This window comes from Jaculus jaculus, chromosome 2 (assembly GCF_020740685.1).
Source record: "Jaculus jaculus isolate mJacJac1 chromosome 2, mJacJac1.mat.Y.cur, whole genome shotgun sequence".
Classification (NCBI taxonomy): domain Eukaryota; kingdom Metazoa; phylum Chordata; class Mammalia; order Rodentia; family Dipodidae; genus Jaculus; species Jaculus jaculus.
In genome coordinates, this window is record NC_059103.1 from 155,830,561 (window position 1) to 155,851,347 (window position 20,787).

At 41.2% G+C, this 20,787-nt stretch overlaps 2 protein-coding genes across 6 annotated transcripts in view; one reads left to right on the plus strand and one right to left on the minus strand.

Annotated features, from left to right (window-relative positions):
* E2f5 (E2F transcription factor 5) overlaps positions 1–10,631 on the plus strand; it is a 28,912-nt gene extending 18,281 nt beyond the window's left edge. Inside the window, exons 3-8 of one of the 2 annotated variants that reach the window (XM_004656911.2) lie at positions 86–247; positions 2,080–2,123; positions 3,758–3,822; positions 5,052–5,319; positions 8,377–8,424; positions 9,904–10,631. In XM_004656911.2, the coding sequence (XP_004656968.2) occupies positions 86–247; positions 2,080–2,123; positions 3,758–3,822; positions 5,052–5,319; positions 8,377–8,424; positions 9,904–10,013 (697 nt within the window). In that variant the 3' untranslated portion in view covers positions 10,014–10,631. The remainder of the gene's footprint in view (positions 1–85; positions 248–2,079; positions 2,124–3,757; positions 3,823–5,051; positions 5,320–8,376; positions 8,425–9,903) is intronic. The other variant, XM_045143180.1, reaches the window with a different exon arrangement.
* Positions 10,617–17,760, minus strand: Rbis (ribosomal biogenesis factor). Of its 4 annotated transcripts, none has more exons than XM_045143182.1 (5): positions 17,659–17,715; positions 14,829–14,906; positions 12,997–13,113; positions 11,008–11,124; positions 10,617–10,743 (listed from the first exon to the last, which is right to left on the minus strand). In XM_045143182.1, exons 3-5 carry the CDS (start codon positions 13,108–13,110, stop codon positions 10,672–10,674), a joined length of 303 nt encoding a protein of 100 aa, XP_044999117.1. In that variant the 5' UTR covers positions 13,111–13,113; positions 14,829–14,906; positions 17,659–17,715; the 3' UTR covers positions 10,617–10,671. The 4 variants fall into 4 exon arrangements, with proteins under 4 accessions (XP_044999117.1, XP_044999116.1, XP_004656969.1 ...); XM_045143181.1 differs by lacking the exon at positions 17,659–17,715 and adding an exon at positions 17,489–17,625; XM_004656912.2 differs by lacking the exon at positions 14,829–14,906 and having other exon boundaries at positions 17,659–17,760.
* Between the last annotated feature and the right edge of the window lie 3,027 nt (positions 17,761–20,787).

Genomic DNA, 20,787 nt, shown 5'->3' on the forward strand with positions numbered 1-20,787 from the left:
ATAAGTCAGTTTTATTGCTACAGAAATTAAGTTATATAAGCTGAGGTCTAATCCTGGAGATATTTGTTCCTATGTGCTTTTAAAGAGGTGTCGGTGCTGGCTGTAATACAAAAGAAGTTATAGATAGATTAAGATTTCTTAAAGCCGAAATCGAAGATCTGGAACTGAAGGAAAGAGAACTTGATCAACAGAAGTTGTGGCTACAGCAAAGCATCAAAAATGTGATGGACGACTCCATTAATAATAAATATCCTTTTGAGCAAGTTGTACGTGTAGCTACAGAATGTCTGTGTGTGCAATATTTCTTTTAATCTGAAGGTCAGTTACTTTCTTCTAGTATTTTTGGATTAAAATTTATAAATGAATATAGTGATTTGTAATATTCTTATAATAACACACTGGTATTTTCAAAATACTACCTTTTAAAGTTGTATAATATATATTATCCATATTTCTATGTTATGTTAAAAGGAGAAGAAAAGCTTAATGTACTTTAAGCCTATCCACTGGTAGGCTGTAGCCTAACTATGGTTAGGACAGGAGTCTGTAAGTATTAAGTGTAAATTTCTTTAATTATGTTCTGTGGTGGTGAAAACTCAGCAACTGTCAGAGTTTTGAAAATTAATTTAGACTTGAAGAAATATCATGACCCCGTGATCCATGATGCTTCTGCCTCATATTAACCTGGAGATAGTGTTCCCTGTTAAATATGGGTGTGTTTAGTGCTGTGCTCCCTGTTTCTTACAAACCAGTCTATCTCTGAAATCGTAAGTATTCACTTGTTTTGAGTTTACGTGCCCTTATCTAGAACCTTCAGTTTATCTTCCCTCTCATACCTGTTTTTGAATAACGTATGCAATTGTTTTATATTTGATAGGCAGGTCCTTATCTGTTGTGTCCTCTTGTGGGTCAGGACCCTGCAGCAGCGTGAGAACAGTGGAGGTTGTCAAGCTATGTCCTGTGGAGTCCTGACTCAGAAACCATTGCAGCACACTTTGCTCCTTTACTCTTTAGTTTTATAAGATTCTGGCCATATACAACTCTCTAAACTATGACTGTATACACACACACACACACACACACCCTCCCTTTATATTTTGAGATTTTTGATGTCTTAAAGAATCTTTTGGGGGGCTGGAGGGATGGCTTAGCAGTTAAGGCATTTGCCTGCAAAGCCAAAAGACTCAGGTTCGATTCCCCAGGACCCAGATGTACAAGGTGGCACATGCATCTGGCGTTCGTTTGCAGTGGCTGGAGGCCCTGGCATACCCATTCTCTCTCTCTGTCAAATAAATTTTAAAAAATATTAAAAAAAAAAAAATCTTTTTGGCCAGAGACCTCCTGGGACTGGCCAGTTTCAAATAGTAAGGGCTCACCCAGGAGCAGGCTTGTTTGTGGTTAACAGACTGTCCTAACTATTCATGTGCCATACCTTCTCCATCAGCCCCCACACCCAGGAGGCTGTATTACTCTGTCTTCATCATCTCAGGGCCTGGGAACAGACAACAAAGAATCTGCCCTGTTTATTCAAACTAACCAGTCTGGAGGTGTATTCTCTTTCCTGTCTTACTTTTCCTGTGGACACTTAACAATGATACTACCTAATGTTCTCTCTTCCATCTTGTCTTTTGCCTTCTGACCATCTGGTTCTGTTCCCATGCAACCTGCTGTACTTGTGTTTTTTAGGAGGCTGTAGGGATAATTCATTATATTTACAAGCCTCGTCCCAATCTCATTCTATGGCCATGCTTAACTAATAAAGTTGAGAGCTTGGGAAGATTTCACATAGAAGTCTGAGTGGCTACTCTCCACTCCTGGTGGTGATATTCTTTGTCCCATCCACCTCTTGCCCCATAATCCCCTAGTGTGTGTACTGTTTTCCATTTCAGATTTCACAAAAATCAGAATGGCTTCTTTCCAAAGTAAAAGATAGTAACTCCTTTCACAAACCTTGTCTTTGCCTTTTTAAAGACATATTCTGACCACTTATGACAGCAACTTCTGTTTGGGCCCAAGATGTATTGTTTTAAATGTGTATGTCTTGCCATAATTGCTGTTCCTTAACTCCAATAGCAGTACATTTTCCTATGTAACTCATGAAGACATCTGTAATTGCTTTAATGGTAAGTACTGTCAGCCTTTCCCTTATGAGCCTGTTGACTATAAAGTGACTCAGAATTCCCCATACACTAAACCTGAGTTGTTATTTCCAGGAATTGCAAACATTTTGTCTTAGTCTACAATGGTGTGTGTTTACAGGCTGCCTTTGTTTATGTTTTCATGGCAATAACTGCTTGTCACACTTTTATTTCATTGAGTATAGATAGGGATGGGCATAAAAAATGTGAAGAGTCAGGGAGTCCAGGAGAGAGGAAGCTAAAGCTTGGCAGAATTAAGCAACACGTTCAAAGTCAGTCAATAGCCAAACTCAATCTGGAGCCTTTGTACTTGAACTCATCAGTACTGCGTATGAAACTATATACAGCAGCAGGTTGCTGGGTATTCATGGAGCCCAAAGGAAGCTCAAGCAGACTTAGGTTAATGTATTTTATAACCAAGAAAATTATTCTTAATCCTGTTCCATCTTCTCCTTCCCATGTTTACCCCTTGAAATGACAATATGATGTATTATCTAAAATGGAAGGATTATTTTATTCCATAACTGTAACACAAGTAAAATTAAATTTTGTACATATTTATATTTAATTAAACATGCTTATTAAAATGACAGCTGTAGGTATGGTGTACACACACACACACACACACACACACACACACACCTGTGTAAGACAGGGTTGGAAATGCATGTGCCTTACTCTATTTGGCCAACTTATTTCCTGTTGTAGTCTGATAAAGTTAGGAAATTTTCACTACTCTGAAATCCCACAAGACCTCTGCTGTGGAACATAACTTGAAAAACAAATTCACTTAAGGATGCCCTTTTACCCATACTTAGACTCTAATAACCTATTTAAATAACTTGCATATTTCAGGTAAATAGGTGTTTATTTCAGGCTAAACAGTTGGAACAATCTTAGACTCTACAGAAGACCAAATAAAAGCAAAGTTAAGAAGCTGAATGTTTCAATGAGAATAACAGCTAACCCTGAGAACTGACTCTTAGAAACACTAATATATGCATTACCTTGTTTAGTCCTAAAGGCACACCTCTCTAGTAAGTTATATGTTCTCCATTTTGTTTTTTAAGCTGAGGTCACTTAGCCAAGGTTTTGTTGTCTCCCCCCCCCCTTTTTTTTGAGATAGCATCTCCTGTATCCTAGGCTCTGCTCAAATTCTCTATATAACCAAGAATGACCTTGAACTCCTGCTCCTCCTCTCTCTACATCTGCAGGCCAAGGATTACAGTCATGAGCACCAGGCCCAGTTTCACACAGCAAAAAGTACTGCAGATGGAATCCAGGCTTCCTTCATGCTAGGCAAGCACTCTACCAATTGAGCTACACCTCCAACCCATTTGGGGTTTTTGAACTCAAGTATCCAAAGCATGTTTACAACAGGCTGTGTAGCCAGGGATAACTTTGAATGCCACCTCCCAATTATTTATTTTTTTTGTTTTCTGAGGTAGGGCCTCACTCTAGCTCAGGTTGACCTCAGGGTGGCCTCAAACTCATGGCTATCCTACCTATGCCTCCCAAGTGCTGGGGTTAAAGGCATGCACCACCATACCTGGCCTCATCAGTGTATTCTATAATCAGTAGCATTTCTACAACTTAAAAGCATTTATTTATTTTATCAGGTGATACATTGTTGGCCATTCAGGCACCTTCTGGTACACAGTTGGAGGTACCTATTCCGGAAATGGTATGTAGTATAACTTTTATACAGGGGAGAGGTGGGGAATTGGATCTTCTGTCTTAAGAGAGATACATGCAGTCTCTTAAAACATGAAATAATCAAATGTGGAAACTTGTGTTAGTGTTTTATATAAGCTTTATGACCTTAGGTTTTGGATTCTGATTTTCTAAATCAAGCTGAAGTAACCCCAAAGAACCCAAAAGGTGAATAGAAAAAGACTAGTACCACATTATCTATATCCCCTCCTCACTTATTCTTGAGATATTTAGGAATTCATCTTACTGATTTTAAAGCCTCAGGAAACAACTGGCTTTTGAAATGGAGGGACTTTCTGTATATGAAATCAGTTGTCTTTGTGCTTACTGAGTAGGGGAAAAAGAGTTGACTTGGGAAAGAACATATTAAGATGACCATAGGTAGTCATGGTGGCTTATTCCAGGAAATGTTCATGCATGTGGAGAATTCATGGATCACTATAGCACACTATCAGATAAGATCACAGACAGAACAAATGGATGGTTGCAAAGCAGGGTATGGTGGCACATGTTTGTAATCCCAGCACTTGGAAGGCTGAGGCAATTCGAGCAGCTTTTGAGGTCTGAGCTGGGACAGTAGCTCAGTTGGCAAGTGCTACACTGTAGGCATGAGGACCTGAGTTCAATCCCAAAACCCATGTAAATGCTGGGTGTATGCTGGTCCAGGAGTGGGGACTATCCAGTGTATCTAACTGGTGAGCCCCAGAAACTTGGTGAGCCAATGAAAGACCCAGTCTCAGAGGAGGTGAAGATATTCCTGAGAATCACACTCCGTTGTCCTCTGGCCTCCACATACATGTGTGCCAACATACATACACATATCTACCCCCTACCCACCTCCCAGGAAAGTCTGAAGCAAGCAAGGACAAGGGAGAGATGCAGAGAGGAAGAAGGAATTCTATAACAGGACTTTTTTTGTTTTGAGGTAGGGTCTTACTAACCCAAGCAGACCTGGAATTCACTGTGTAGTCTCAGGCTGGCCTTGAACTCATAGTGATCCTCCTACCTCAGCCTCCCAAGTCCTGGGATTAAAGGTGTGCGCTACTGTTCCCAGCCATACAGGTTTTTGATGATCTAATTACTTTGTATTGTTGGGGAATTTAGTTAGTAGTCTGTAATGACTTTGTCTCTTAGTTTTAATGTTTCAAGAGTTGTACATACTAATACTTAATCATTTGTTAATACCCCAAAATATCAAAGGGTCAGAATGGACAAAAGAAATACCAGATAAACTTAAGGAGTCACTCAGGACCTATCCACGTGCTGCTTATAAATAAAGAGTCCAGTTCATCTAAGCCTGTGGTGTTTCCTGTTCCTCCACCTGATGACCTCACACAGCCCTCCTCCCAGACTTCCACTCCAGTGACTGCGCAGAAGCCCAGCATGGCGGCACAGAGCCTGCCTGTGCAGCATGTTCCTGAAAGAAGCCAGACTTTTCAGCAGATACCAGCTACAGAACTATCTTCAGGTCAGTTCAAAGCTTTTTGTTTTAAAAGGTAAAGGGGGAAATATGAGTACGACATATATCAGGTTGGAGAGCTTTTTGAATTCTCAGTTGTGTTATTTACTATTATTATTGCACACAAAGCACCTTAGGGATGCAGGGATTTATTTTGGCTGGTAGTTTGAGGATATACTCCATCATGGTGGGGATGCACAGTGGCATGACAAGGCAGCTAGTTTTGTGTCATCTGGATCAGGAAGCAGACATAAGTGCTGGTGCTCAGCTCGTTTTCTGTTTACTCAGCCTGGACCTCAGCCTATGGTATGGTGCTGTCCACAGTTAGGCTGTATCCTCCCACCGGTTAATCTGATCTAGAAACTCCTTCACAGCAAACCCCTAGAGATCAGTCTTCTAGGTAATTCTAGATGCTGCCAAGTTGACTGTTTTAACCAACATAGTTGTGATTTTGTCCTAATCTCTAATCCAAGGCAAAATAATAAAGCTTATCTCTGTCTTCTGTGTGCCTGTTACTAAAATATTGCTACAGATTTTACATGTATATATATGTGTGTGTATGTATGTATGTATGTATGTATGTATATATATATACACATACATGTATACATGTAGTCAGCTCCAAGTTGTTGAGACAAATTTCCAAACAGACACAGTTTACGAGAGGAATGGGTTTATTTCAGCTTAAAGATCAAGGGGACATTCCATCAATGGTGGAAGAAGCTGCTTCCACACATCCAGGAAGAGAGGAACAGCCAAACAGCCACAAACACCAAAAAGCAGTAAGCATGCATGTGCCAGAGCTCACACAACTCTGAAATCTTTGTTCTGAAATTCACATCCACCCCAGTGACATGGCCATTCTAGCAAGAGTCTGCCTGCTAGAGCTAAAGCTGAAAACTCAATTTTAATAAAACACCTGAGTCTATGGGGCCATATATCCAAACTACCACATTAGACTCCAGAAATATCTAAATGGGCAATATAATGTCAAGGTTGTGTACAGAAATCTTTTGTTTGCTTTTTTGAGGTAGGGTCTCACTCTAGCCCAGGATGACCTGGAATTCATTATATAGTTTCAGGCTGGACTTGAACTCAAGACAACCCTCCTACCTCTACCTCCCAAGTGCTGCGATTAAAGGCATGTGTCACCATACTGAGCTAGAACTATTATTATTGCTGAGCAAGAGAAAAATATTTATCTAAATGTGCAAGATGTCAAGACTGTATACAGAACTATTATACTATTGTTTATTGTTGCTGAGCAAGAGAAAGATATTTATTGGCCAAGCTTTTCTATTTTCTTAAGGGTTCAAGTTTTGGGATTAAGCCAAATCTGTTCCTTTTTCTCCTTCCATTTATTTATTTGGCTGGGTTCAAGGCAGTACTGGAGATTGAACCCAGACTCTCACACTGGCAAGACAAGTACTCCATCACTTAGCTACATGTCTAGCCTTTTCCCTTCTTTTTCTTCTTTTCTCTTCTTGAGGCAAGTCATTCCAGGATGACCAAGCCTCAAACTCATTGGTAAACCTCCTACTTTATAAAAACCTCCCAAGTGCTGAGACTAAAAGTGTGAGCCACCATTTTTTTTTTTCTTTGTTTTGCCTCCCACCTTGACATTTCATTAAGTTTCATTAAGTTGTCCAGGCTGGTCTTAAAGCAGACCTTGAATTTTCAATCCTCCTGCGTTGGCTTCCTGTGTAGCTGGGATTATAGGCATATACCAGCTTTTTTTTTTTTTTGGTTTGTTTTGTTTTGTTTTTCCTTTCTTTTCTGAGAAAGGGAGCTTGCTATGGAACCTAGGCTGGCCTTGAACTCACAATCCTGCCTGAGCTTTATGAATGGTAATTTTATCACACCTGGCTTTGTTCCTTCTGTGATGTCAGAATTTGTGATTTTACTTGGTAAGATTCTTTTATTTCTTACTAAGTCTAGGATAAATTATTAAAATGTATTCTGCTTTTGAGGACAATCAGTCTAGTATAGAATATAGTCTGTTTGTCCATATTGTCACTTTTTTAAAATTTGTGAAGCTGAGAGTTGATGATAAATGATCCCATAACTTGGCTGGGGATGTAGTTAATTTGGTAGAATGTAGTTAATTTGGTAGAATGCCTGCCTAGCATGAATGAAGCCCTAGGTTTGATTTCTAACACTACATAAACTGGGCATGGTGGTACAAACCTGTAATCCCAGTAGTGGGAAGTGGAGGCAGGATTAGGTCAGTGTCATCCTTAGCTACATAGTGAGTTCAAGGCTACCTTGGGATATATGAGACCCTGTTTCAAAAACCAAAAATTTCATGTTGAGAAGTGACAGTGGAGTGTTCAGCACTGTGACATCTCTCTCACACCCTCCAAGACTCAGGGACCATTGTGGAAAAGGTGTCAGAAAGAACTTAAGAGCCAAAAGAAGGGGAAGACTCTTTGTAATACTGTCTTCCAGACATAACTTCGCAGTGGCTGATGCTACCTACCTACACGAGACCTGCATAATAGGAGGGGGAAAATCATAGCATCAAAGCAGAAGATAGATAAGTGAGAGATCTCAGAGTCCATGTACCAGATACCTTAACACAATTCTTCTAAATCCTAGTGTGTCTATGTCAAGGTGGGAGGCAAAAACAGGGAAATCACCTGGAAACTCACAGGCCATGTGGCCTAGCAGTTACAGTGGTGAGTGAGAGATTCTGCCTGAAGGTGGAAGGCAAAGACCAACATCCAGATTTGGCCCCCGCCCAACCTCTACATCCATGCGGTCATGCATGCACCCACATACAGGACTGTATTATACATAATCCAAAGTGCTTCCCACTGGAATATATCTCATTGCTATAACAAACTTTCTAACACTGAGGCTTAGAAGAAAGAAGTCGTTTTTTATTTGTATGTTGAATGTGTAAGCTTAAAAGTCATGCCAAGCAAAGTATTCACGAAAAAGGTCTTTCCACAATGTTTTAGTACTTGTAACTTTCCATCATTCAAACTGGTGATGTGACTAAATATAACTGCCTTTTAATTAAAAACAGAAATTAACAGAAACACATTCCATTTCTGCTTTCAGCAGGATCTATTAGCGGAGATATCATTGATGAATTAATGTCTTCTGATGGTAAGTAATTTACTACTTTATGTCAAAGTTTTCCTAGAATTTCCAAGTGTCATGTGAATTAAAAACTTGGTTTTTTTGTTGTTGTTGGCTTGTTTGTTTTTTGAGGTGGGGTCTCAGTGTAGCACAGGTTGACCTGGAATTCACTATGTAGTCTCAGGGTGGCCTCAAATTCAGGGCCATATTCCTACCTCCCAAGTGTTGGGATTAAAGATATGTGCCGCCACACATGGCAAGAACCTGTATTTTTTAACTACTTTACTATGACTCATGACGACTCCCATAATAATGAACTAAAGTGGGGCTTAAGAATGGCTTACCAGTTAAGGGGGTTCAATTCTCCAGTACATACATAAAGCCAGATGGACAAGGTAGCACATGCATCTGGAGTTCATTTGCAGTGGCTAGAGGCACTGGCACCATTCTGTCTGCTAAATAATGAACTATAGTGAATTTACAAGAACTTTAAAAAATTTCTTTGGTTGCATTTTGGTGAAAGAAATCCATACGAAATACTTTTATGGAGTAAACTGATAAATTTTTGGCACACGAACCCTTTGCTCACTTGAAGTGATGTCACAATCAACAGGTGGTCTGAAAAGCCAGTTTCATCAGTATTCCCACCACAGCCAGTTTCAAGCTGCCTGTCACTGAACTATTACTCACATTAGCCATGTCATCATCTACGGTGGAATAATTCCTAAAATTCAGCTATCATGTACTAATGAATTTCTTTCTGGCTTCACTATTGTGTCCATTCTTGGGATTCAGAACTAGGGTCCCTAACACATGTAGCAGACTTAAGAAGTGCTATATATTAAACATTATGGAAGAACATCAGCAAATTAAATTTAGTGTGTATTTCTACTTTCAAGGTGGCAGAATACTTTGACTAATGTTTTGAAATCACTTATTTTAGTGACAGTTAAATGAAAATTGTGTTTCACAAGCTAATACCAAAACTCAGTATTTACATTGCCTTTACATGTGAGTTCTTCAAAGTATACATCAGTCATTGATATACTCTCATTACTTTACAAATACCTACTTTTATTTATTTGTACATTTGTGTGTATGTGCGCCGGGGTCTCCCACCTCTGCAAACAAATGCCTGTCCAGCTTTACATGGGTGTCTGAAGAATTGAACTGGGGCTGGCAAGCTTTGCAAGAAAGTGCATTTAACTGCTGAGCCATCTCTCTAGCCCCTGTAAATAATTATCTTTAAATTCAAGTGTAATAAGACTGGGTGTAGTAGCACATGCCAGTAATTCCAGCATTTTGGAGTTGGAGGCAGGAGGATCAGTAGTTCAGTCATGCTTGGCCATAGTTCAAAGCCAGCATGGACTATATGAAACCATGATTGAATTGAAACAAAAATCCAAGTGTAACAAGAAACAATCTGACTTGGTTTTCAGAATATTTTATGCTGTTCTAGCTATCTGTAGAAACCAACTTTGACACTGAATCTGTTTTTGTTTGCAGTGTTTCCTCTCTTACGGCTTTCTCCAACCCCAGCAGATGACTACAACTTTAATCTAGATGATAATGAAGGAGTTTGCGATCTGTTTGATGTCCAGATACTAAATTATTAGATTCCATGCAAACTTGGGACTATTATCTACCTCTAACTGTGTAACATTTTAGAATTCTTAATAACCTAAGTATTTAAAATAATGAATGTAACACCTTTTAGTTCACTGATTCTGAAGTGTTCTTCTAATACTTTCTTGTATACTTCACAAAACCTCAACCATAAAAACGAAGGGCTCTGACTGCCTCAGGGTAAAGTGAACAGATATCCACCAGCAGCAACCCATTCTGAAGTAACTATTGCATTCAGTTTCCACTACTGAACCCTCATTGTTTCGGCTTCAGAGAGGAAATTTAAATTAGATTTCAGGTCACCAAAAGCAAGAGTTGGTCAGTCATTTGTCTTTTACTGCCACAAAGCTGTATTTTTGTATGTTCTTCGAACAAACGTCCACTGCCACTTAATGAAGTGAAGGATGTAAATGAGGCTCTGTAATTGTTTCAGTGAACAGATTTTGTGAAGTGCCTTTGGTTTTAGCACTTTAAGTTATCAGCTTGTTGACTTCTGACATTCCGCTTTCCTAGAGCACAGGAAAGATCTGTTTAGTTTGTTTTCAAAATGTGCCAATGCCTGTACATTAACAAGATTTAAAAAAAAATAAAAGTTGTATAAAACATAATTTATTGATCTTTTGGGGAAATTTGGATGTTATCACTGCATTATAGCTGTGCCATTAATCTGGTAGCTTCGTCAACATTAGCTGATTCATTTTCATGGTTCTTTGGAGGAATCTAAAGGGAGAGAAGTTTTTTTTAAATGTAAATAGCAGCAAACAAAATACCTTGTATATAATTTCCTATTTCATTGAATTCTACTAGTCATACCTTTGGAAGTAGACTAAATTCTTACATTCACAGTTGGTGTTTTAGAGTCCGAACATCATGGCAACTAGAGAGCCAAGTACTAAAAGTTGTATGGCACTGAGACTTTGAAATCCTGTAGTCTATTAGCCTTCAAGTTATCAGCTGTAATCAAAGCAGTTGATTTCTACTCACCAGCTCTTTCTGCAGAGGTTCAAGAGAAAGGCCTTTTGAGAAGTTTGCAAGTTCCTTCTGAATGTCTACAAAAGCTCTATTCATTCTGTTAATTTTCTCCTCATTCACAATGTTTATCTGTTGAAAGGAAAAAAGCATTTACTTAGAATCTCATGACCATTAAAAGTAAATTATATTCATCCTTAATCCTAAAAAAAATTCTAAAAAAACTTGATCCTACCAAATTATTGTTAGGAATTAATTCACACTAAAATTACGCTCTTAATTTCACTGCTTTTCATATCTTCATATTCCACTTTTCCCCTTAGCCAGCCCATACTGCATGGCCATGATTGCGTTCCTCATTTCTTTACACTATGTATTTTCATCTCTTTTCACCATCATACTTGGTTGGTACTGGCTAGGCCCACCTACCCTTTTCTGAGCCCAGAAGTCATACCTGACTGCCTGTCTTTGTGAAATGCAATGTCACAAACTTCATTTACCACTAGCATAAAGTCTACTAAAGCTATTCTTTGAGCCAAGTACTGGACAGTGTATTACCTCCTTAACACACGCCCTTCCTTTCTCTGATGTTATCAGTTTATATAAAAATTCTAATACCTCTTATCTCAAAATAATCTTCCAGTCCAGTATACTGGGACTTTTCCAATCTTGAGGTTCCATACTGCTCCCAGCATTGCCCAGTTCTTCAGTTACCTGTCATTTAAGTTCTTTATACTGATAAATCATAAATCTACTCTTTTTCAATCTAATGCTCTTACCAACTGTGCTATTTCAGAAAGTGATAATCTATTCCCTTTAATTGACTATTATGACAACTTCTGAGTTCTGGAGATATGACGACATCTATTAAAACCAGAAAACTGGGCTGGAAAGATGGCTTAGCAGTTAAGATATTTGCCTGCAAAGACTAAGGACCCAGGTTCGATCCCCCAGAACCCACATAAGCCAGATGCACAAGATGGTACATGCATCTGGAGTTCGTGTACAGTGGTGAGGCCCTGGCACACTCATTCTCTACCTTTTTCTCTCTCTCAAATAAATAAATACTTAAAAACAAGTCAGGCGTGGTGGTGCACGCCTTTAATCCCAGCACTCTGGAGGCACAGGTAGGAGGATTACTGTGAGTTTGAGGCCACCCTGAGACTACAATGTAAATTCCAGGTCAGCCTGAGCTAGACCAAGAACCTACCTCAACAACCCCCATCCAAGAAAAAAACCCCAGAAAACATTTTTCTAAGAATGTTAAATCTACTTAGTTGTGACAAAACTTAAAATATTCTGAAATGTACTTTCTTTTCAAATTTTGCATCTGAATAAAATATCTTCATTTTATAGGCTTTTTTTTTTAATTTTGGAGAAGTGGCATGCCAGACACTTGCGCCACCTAGTGGGCATGTGTGACCTTGTGCTAGCCTCACCGTTGTGCTTCTGGCTTACACGGGATCTGAAGAGAGGAACAATAGTCCTTATACTCTGCAGGCAAGTGCCTTAACCACTGAGCAGTCTCTCCAGCCTTTTATAGGCTTTTGACTTCCAAGGTAAGAATTACTGAGGCACTGGCTTAAACTTCATGCCTTCACTGTTACTAGAGAGTTAAGTGGTAATTTTTTTCATACCATGAAAAGTATATTCTAATAGTTATTAAACTGTTACATAATGGCCAATATAATGTACTTTAAAGTCTCTTTTCTTACATTTGGCATCAAGAAATGGTCATTTTCCCCCAATTAAAAAAATTGCTAAAATCATATGATGGAGAATGGAATTTCAAAGGGAAAGTGGGGGGAGGGGAAGGAAGGAATTACCATGGGATATTTTTTTATAACCATGGAAAATGCTAATAAATTTTTTTTTTAAAAATTGCTAAAATCATCTTGCCTAATAGGAAAAGCAAAGAACTTCTGGTTTAAATAACAGAATTCAGTTCAACAGTTTGACAACTATGCATGCAAATAGTACAGTCAGTACTTAACAAATACTCACCTTCTTGAGATTAGAGGTAACTGGTTTTGCTTTGTTTTTAGCCTTGAAGTTTTTTTGACTGGCTATATGAAATACATTTCTGGACTTCTGCCCTCTTAATTTATTCTTGGCCATTGTCTAGAAAAAAAAGTAGTTCAATGAACTAGTTTACAATGATGAACTCTTAATCTAAGTTATTTATTTTTCATTTTTATTTCAAGGTAGGGTTTCACTCTACCTCAGGCTGACCTGGAATTTACTATGTAGTCTCAGAGTGGCCTCAAACTCATGGCAATCCTCCTACCTCTACCTCCAGAGTGCTGGTATTAAAGACGTGCGCCACCATGCCCAGCCTTTTTTTTTTTTTTTTTTTTTTTTTTTTTTAGGTAGGGTGTCACTCTAGCTTAAGCTGACCTAGAATTCACTAACTATAGTGTCAGAGTGGCCTTGAACTCACAGGGCCTCTTACCTCTGCTTCCAGAGCACTGGGATTAAAGACCTGCACCACTATGCCTGGCAAATCTAAGTCCTTTTGTTGTTGTTTTTGAGGTAGGGTCTCCCTATAGTCCAGGCTGACCTGGAGCTCACTCTGTAGTTTTAGGCTGACCTCAATCTCACAGCACTCCTACTTCAGCCTCCAGAGTGCTAGGATTAAAGACGTGTGCCACTACACCTGGCACAAAGAGAGGGAGAGAGGAGATAGAGAATATGGGTGCACCAGGGCCTCTAGCCACTGCAGATGAACTCCAGATGCATGCACAACTTTGTGTATCTGGCTTTACATGGGTCATGGGGAAGTGAACCCTGGCTGTTAGGCTTTATAGGCAAATACCTTAACTACTGAGCCATCTCGCCAGCCCAAATCTAAGTTTTCATAGTAAAGGCACCAATTAAGAAATTCCACCTTGGGCTGGAGAGATGGCTTAGTGGTTAAGTACTTGCCTGTGAAGCCTAAGGACCCCCGGTTCGAGGCTCGATTCCCCAGGACCCATGTTAACCAGATGCACAAAAGGGTACACACGTCTGAAGTTCATTTGCAGTGGCTGGAGGCCCTGGCATGCCCTTCCCCCCACTCTGCCTTTTTGTCTGTCGCTCTCAAATAAATAAATTAAAAAGAAAAAAAAAAGAAATTCTATCTTAGTCCAGTGTGGTGGCACATGCCTTTAATCCCAGCACTTGAGAGGTAGAGGTAGAAGGGTCGCTGTGAGTTCAAGGCCAGTCTGGGACTACAGGTGAGTCCCAGGTCAGCTTGGGCCAGAGTGAGGCTCTACCTCAAGGAAAAAAAAAAAAAAAAGAAATTCCATCTTGTCTGCCCAAATAGTGCTGAAAAGCAATACATGAGTGGCTGAGTGAAAATGACCAACAACTTTGTGTGCTAACAGGGGACACTGCCATACAAAAGCAACCTGCCTGACAAGATGGACACACCTGTGCAATAATGGCACCCAGTCTAGGTGAACAACCAATGGCTCTCTGATTGCCTAAGAGGTCCACTCAGGTGGAAAGGAACCCTTAGCTGTAATGGAAACCGAGTCAGAATCCTCTGGAGACCAAGATCATGGACTCCAGTGAGAAGCTCCCACTAGTCTTTAGCCAAAAGAAAGGCTACACCCACCAATCTCTCTTAAGTTGTAAATGCTTATCCCATTGTATCTAGGCTGACCTCAGTCTCCTTTGGAGAATGTTTTTCTTTTTTAGAAAGCAGCTAGATAAACCACCCTTCACACATCTACCAGGGCCAGGTGAAACCACAGACGAATTGGCAAGATGAGTAAGAGTGCTGTTTCAATAGCGAGTCTGTCAACCAGTGCCAGGGTCATGAAGATAGATGCTGCAGATAACTCAAATCTCACCACAGCAGAAATCCAGAAGCTGCTGAGAGCACACCACCAAAGTAGACTGAAAACACGCCCACCAAGGCTCAGGGAATTCTGCATAAGAGGGGGCAGAAAGATTGTAAGAGCCACAGAGTGGAAAGGAATGCCCATTGCCCACCCCACCCCACCCCCCACCAGCTTCAGTGACTGACTGATGTTCTTACATCTCATAACTCACAAATCTAGGAAATACCAGCAATTCCACTGAGGGTCCTCAAGAAAATGGGGGCAAGGAGAAGGAAAATGATAATGCTAACATATGATGTATCCATACAACTTTCTAGTTAATTAAAAAAAGAAAAGAAAAAGAAAAATTCCATCTTAGCCAGGCATTGTGGCACATGCCTTTAACCCTAGCACACAGGAGTCAGAGGTAGGAGGACAGTGGTGAGTTTAAGGTCAGCCTGAGACTATATAGTGAATTCCAAATCAGCCTGGGATAGAATCAGACCTCACCTAAAATAACAACAGCCAGGTATGGTGTTGCATGCCTTTAATACCAGCACCTCCGGAGGCAGAGGTAGGAGGATTGCTGTGAATTTGAGGCCATCCTGAGACTACATAGTGAATTCCAGGTCAGCCTGGGCTAGAGCGAGACCCTACCTTGAAAAACCAACAACAAAATGTAACGGCTGGAGGGATGGCTTAGTGGTTAAGGTGTTTGGTTATGAAGCCTAAAGATTCAGCTTCAATTCCCCAGTGCCCACATAAAGCCAGATGCACAAGATGGCACATGCGCCTGGAGTTTATTTGCGGTAGCTGGAGGTCCTGGCATGTCCATTCTTTCTCTCTGCCTCTTTTTCATTCTCAAAAAAATAAGAATCTTAAAACAAAATTCTGATTACTTTTTTTCTTTCTCAAGGTAGAGTCTCACTCTAGCTCAGGCTAACCTGGATCACTATGTAGTCTCAGGTGGCCTTGAACTCACAGTGATCCTTCTACCTCTGCTGGGATTAAAGGCGTGCACCACCACGCCCAGCTTCTGATTATCTTTAAAAACAACTACAGGAATTATATTATTTCAGGTTTTTGATCCCTTCCAAATATTTGCTGCTTTCAATGAGGCATGTTTATCTAGTTCTTTCAGCATCCTCAACAACTGGCCTGTACAAAACACTCAATAATATATTCTCATTGAACTTGTTGGTAGCTATCAACACGACTGTTTTTCTCTGCAGAACATGACAGTAGTAACTGCCAACCATTCCTCCACTAGTCCACATACCACTACCATATCCTGGTTCTTGTCATACTGCAGGACTCTCCCCTTCTTGACTTGATTTTATTTTTTCCTCTAAGGCACACTTGCTGAACATTTTATGCAGATGCACATGCCCTGTGTTCATACATGTGGAGGCCAGAGTGGAACATCAGGTGTCCTCCATCATTCTTCCATTTTATTTCCTTGAGAAAGAGTCTCACTGAACTTGGGAGTTCCTGGTTCTTGGTCTGGCTGGCTAACCAGAGAGCCTTACAGGTCCTCTTGCCTACAACCCCCTCAGCACTGGGATAACAAGCAGGGGTGGTCAGACATAACTTTTGTGGGTGCTAGGGATCAAATTTACAAGTGCTGTTATTGGCGGAGCTATCTTCTCAGCCCATCCTTTTTTTGTTGTAACCTCTTTTTCATTCTATTTATTTTTTTTTTCCTGTTTTCTCCCATTAAAACCAGTCCTTAACTCTCTACTTCCTACCTCCCTCAAATTACTTTAACAACTTCCTTAAGTCCAATTGACACTTTCCTAAAATCACCTTATTTTCTTTGCTCTATAGCTAAATAAACATTAAATATGTTACTTCTATCTTAGAAATACCTCTCAAGTCAGTCTACTTAACAATGAAAGGATTAGAGACTGACACTGAAGTTTTCCTACTAAGTTAATAGTGCTATATATAACTCATTTACTTCTCACAACTCTTTGTAGGAAGTAGTAGTATCCCTATTTTACTGTTTCAATGGGATGCAAAAAGTATGCCAGGATTTTAAGCCGTGGGAGAAGAAATTTAACAAGAAGCCAGGCCCAGATGATACTCTAAAACAGTTTCTAGTGTACACGCTTTACCAGGAAACCATGCGAGATACATCAGAGTTCACATTATGTCGTACCGTTTCTCGTGTTTAATTCAGTTTAAACACCGCATAGTATTGCTGATTGCTACTTTCTCTGGTTCTGTTTGGTTATCTAACGAACCAAATCAGGTCATGAATATTCTGGTACATTATTAGTACCCTGACTCTAGCCCAAGTTCTGTCAAACACGTCTCCTAGCTCCACACGCTGCACAAGTCAGCTCATTATGCTAGTTCTCTGGACACCTTGCACATTCTTCCTTTTCTCGTTTGCTCAGATTGTCTTAATGAAATTCCCACCGAGCTTCAAAAAACTACTTCAGAGAAACGAACTTTTTACAGTACTTCTGCTTAAAAATATAGTAACAGAAAACACATGAGTGCAGAAGCAAAACAAACAAAAACAACACATAACTAAAGCCATGAGTACACTAAAATCTCTCCAATAACGACTTGCAAGGGCTCATCTAGTATTTACTTGTCAACAGCCGGCTGTGCTAACACAGACACAGCAAACGCGATAGGACAATGTAATCTACGCGGAGCAGACGCACGCTAGGTGTTACCCGCAGTACGCAAACGGATCCAGATCCAGTTAACAGCCGGCTGGGACCTGCCAAAGGGGTTCGGGTCAGCCAGGCGGGCCGGACCCAGGACCCCGTGCCCACGGCGGCACCAGGCCCACGCGGACCGCCGCGTCCCGGAACTCCCCACGCCTGCGGGAGAAGTCCATTACCGTCGCGCCAGGCCTCCGGAACCGCAGGCAACGCCGCGCGCACGCACGCAGCGCGCAGGAACTTCCGGGAAGGCGCGTCCACGGCCAGCCCTCCGGCCACCCGCAGCCCCGCCCACCGCGCGGACCCAGGGCCGCGATGACGTCACGGCCGTCGCGCAAGCCCACTGGCTGGACGACGCGCGCCCCTGGCGGTCTCTGCGCGCGCGAAGTCCCGCCCGCGAGCGGCAATCCCCTCCCCCCGCGGGCTCCACCGCAGCCCTTTCCCTCCGTGCCCGGTCAGGTGGCAGCGGATAGCGCAGGCGTAGCAAGGTGCATCCCGCAGTGGGAATCCAGGCTGTCAGCTGTCCTCTGTGGGTGGGTGTCGGCGTCGTGGGTACCCAGCCCAGGTGCTCGGGGTCACCCTCCTTGCTTTCTGCGCTGTCCCGGGGCTCCATCTCCCACGGGCACGTGGTGCTGTGGCGGTAGCTGTGCGCCCTGAGTGCAGGTGCTTTTCCCATTTGAGTTCCTTGCTTCCTCTAGAGGGTTTCCAGCGGCAGGCAGCAGGATGCGAAAGCAGCCATGTGGTGGCGCAGGGTTTCAGTCCCATAACTGGGGCAGAAGTAGGAGGAATCTTTATGAGTTCACGGCCACCATCAGACTACATAGTAAATTCTAGGTCAGCCTGGCCTAGAGCAAGGCAATAGTGGTAATGTCTGTTATGGAAGAAACCAACCGCTCTCTAATTAGACTGGAGGTTTGCTCACATGGGAATACATCCCTGATACCGAAAACCTACAACAGGGGTAGTCATGAGGCCTAGGGGTGTACCTCTGCTGGTGTCTGGATGTATGTATATACTATGCTCACCAACCTGCCCAGTAAATGCTTCTCTTAATGTTCATACCCGTATATTAATGGTTAGAGAAGCTTCCCTTTTCAGATGCTGTTGACCTCAGGATGACTCAGAAAGCAACATGGTGCTGAGAAGTGACAGAGTATTAGGAACTGATGTATCTTTATCGTACCTTCCAAGGCTCAGGGTCCATTGTGGAAAAGGTGGCAGTAAGAGCCAAAGGAAGGGTAGGACTCCTTGCAGTGCACTCTTCCAGACACAACACGGCCTGGATATCCATGACCTCCTAGTGCCTGAGGCTACCTATAGAAGACCATCTTAATAGGAGGACAAGATCATGACATCAAAATAAAAGAGACTGTGTGTTGTGGGGGAAGGCATTAAAGAAGTAGACATATGTAGCTATTAATGTGTACTTACTCATTTTGTGTTCTTTCTAAACATCCATTTTAAACTATCTTAGGGTGTTAATGTAAGCTGCCTGTGAAGTTCATGGTGAGAACTGCACGTGTGATGACATGGACAACCTTTTGTGTCTGGCTCACTTGGATGGCTGGGAACTGAACCCAGCCCAGCAGGCTTTGCAAGCACATGCCTTTGACCACGGAGCCATTTTCCCAGCCCCCAGGATTCCTATCTTACTCAATAGACTATGACCTTTAATAGAATTTGTTTTCATGGTCCCACTGCTCAGTGTTGATCAGTGAGTGAGTGCTCTTTGAGCACTCACCTCTTTTCATGACCTTGACCAATGCCCACCATTCTTTGACTAGAGCTTACCCTCGGGCACAATAAAGCATTCCAGGCTCATCATGGACTTATGCTTCCTCAATCCTAGAATCAGTCATTTCTCTTTGGAGTCTTAGTTTCTTGCAATTAAGAATGATTAGAAACCAAGGGCTGGAGGGATGGTTTAGCAGTTAAGGCATTTGCCTGCAAAGCCAAAGGACCCAGGTTCAATTCCCCAGGACCCATGTTAGCCAGATGCACAAGGCGGTGCAGGCTTCTGGAGTTGGTTTACAGTGGCTGGTTGCCATGGCGTGCCCTCTCTCTCTCTCTCTCTCTCTCTCTCTCTCTCTCTCCCCCCCCCTCTTTCTCTCTCTCAAATAAATAAATGAATAAAAATGACTCCTTTAAAAAAAAAAAAAGAATGATTAGCAACCAAGAAAAAGTCTCAGTGGGCAAAGCTAAATCATAAATACCTGTATGTACTTCCACTATCTATTTATTTGTAAATATTTACACAAATCAACTATTGACTAGTATATATTTAGCCCTCAGAATTCATGCTAATACCTCAAACCTCAATTAAATATTCTACGCCTTATTTTCGCTTTCTAACCTCTTAGCCCCATCCCTTTTGTGTTGATGAGAACCTTGGCTTCCTTTCCTTATTCATTTATGTACTCATTTGATTTGTCTTTCTTCATTGTTAATCATAACCTGCGTTACCCACCCCTACCACATGCAAGTGCCGTCCTCTGCTATAATGAGTTCACATCAGCCATGGGGCTTCTGCTATCTGTGGAGCAGAGGGTTAGGAAGGGAGGTTGATTTGAGATTTTTTTTTTTTTTTCCTATAGTCAATGGAGCACTTTTTCCCCAACATCCCAGTGTCCATCCTCCCCCACACAGGATAAGGCTTGGAGTGGAGATTAATTCTGGTGGCAGCATCAAAGTAACTTAAAAGAAAATGATCTCAGGCAAGGAGGTAGTGGCTCAGGAAATAAATGATGAGGCCTAAAAGAGATCTTTGGATGATATAACTGCATGTACTGTGGCTGTACTGAGAATCTATTGAATGAAAACAGTCAATGCAAATCATATACCTTCTGTATCTCTGTGTAGCTTATTTGTGGGCTAAATAAATCATAAAGCTACCCTACCTTCCTCTGACAAATATGCAATTAATCATAAAAATTGTCATGACTGGAAATAATTTTGAAAACCCTTCATTGACAGAAGTATTTGTTTTCAGTCAATGAATTATCATTTATAACATGATCTATGTAATAAAGCAGAACAAACAGGATCTTTCACCTTGCTATGTAGGTCAAAATCTTAGTTATCTAGAATTTACGAAGCAGCTAATGTAAAGAGATGGCTATGATGAGGAGTGACATACTTCAGTCATTGATATTTATGTAGCTCAAAGGCTTTTGCTTTTCACTGATATTTTCTATGAAGAAACATTTTGTTAGTTGTGTGTATGCACCCCTCTCTGGAGTCTTCAGGGCTCAGTTTCATGACTCAGTCACCCTTAAATTCCCATTCAGATATGCATTTCCATCACAAGG

Coding starts and splice junctions, on each gene's coding strand:
- Rbis (XM_004656912.2), bottom strand. CDS start 13,110: ATGGCCAAGAATAAATTAAGAGGGCAGAAGTCCAGAAATGTATTTCAT. Junction 11,125..12,996: donor TTACCTCTAATCTCAAGAAG/GTGAGTATTTGT, acceptor TCCTTTCAACAG/ATAAACATTGTGAATGAGGA. Junction 10,744..11,007: donor AACCTCTGCAGAAAGAGCTG/GTGAGTAGAAAT, acceptor CTCTCCCTTTAG/ATTCCTCCAAAGAACCATGA.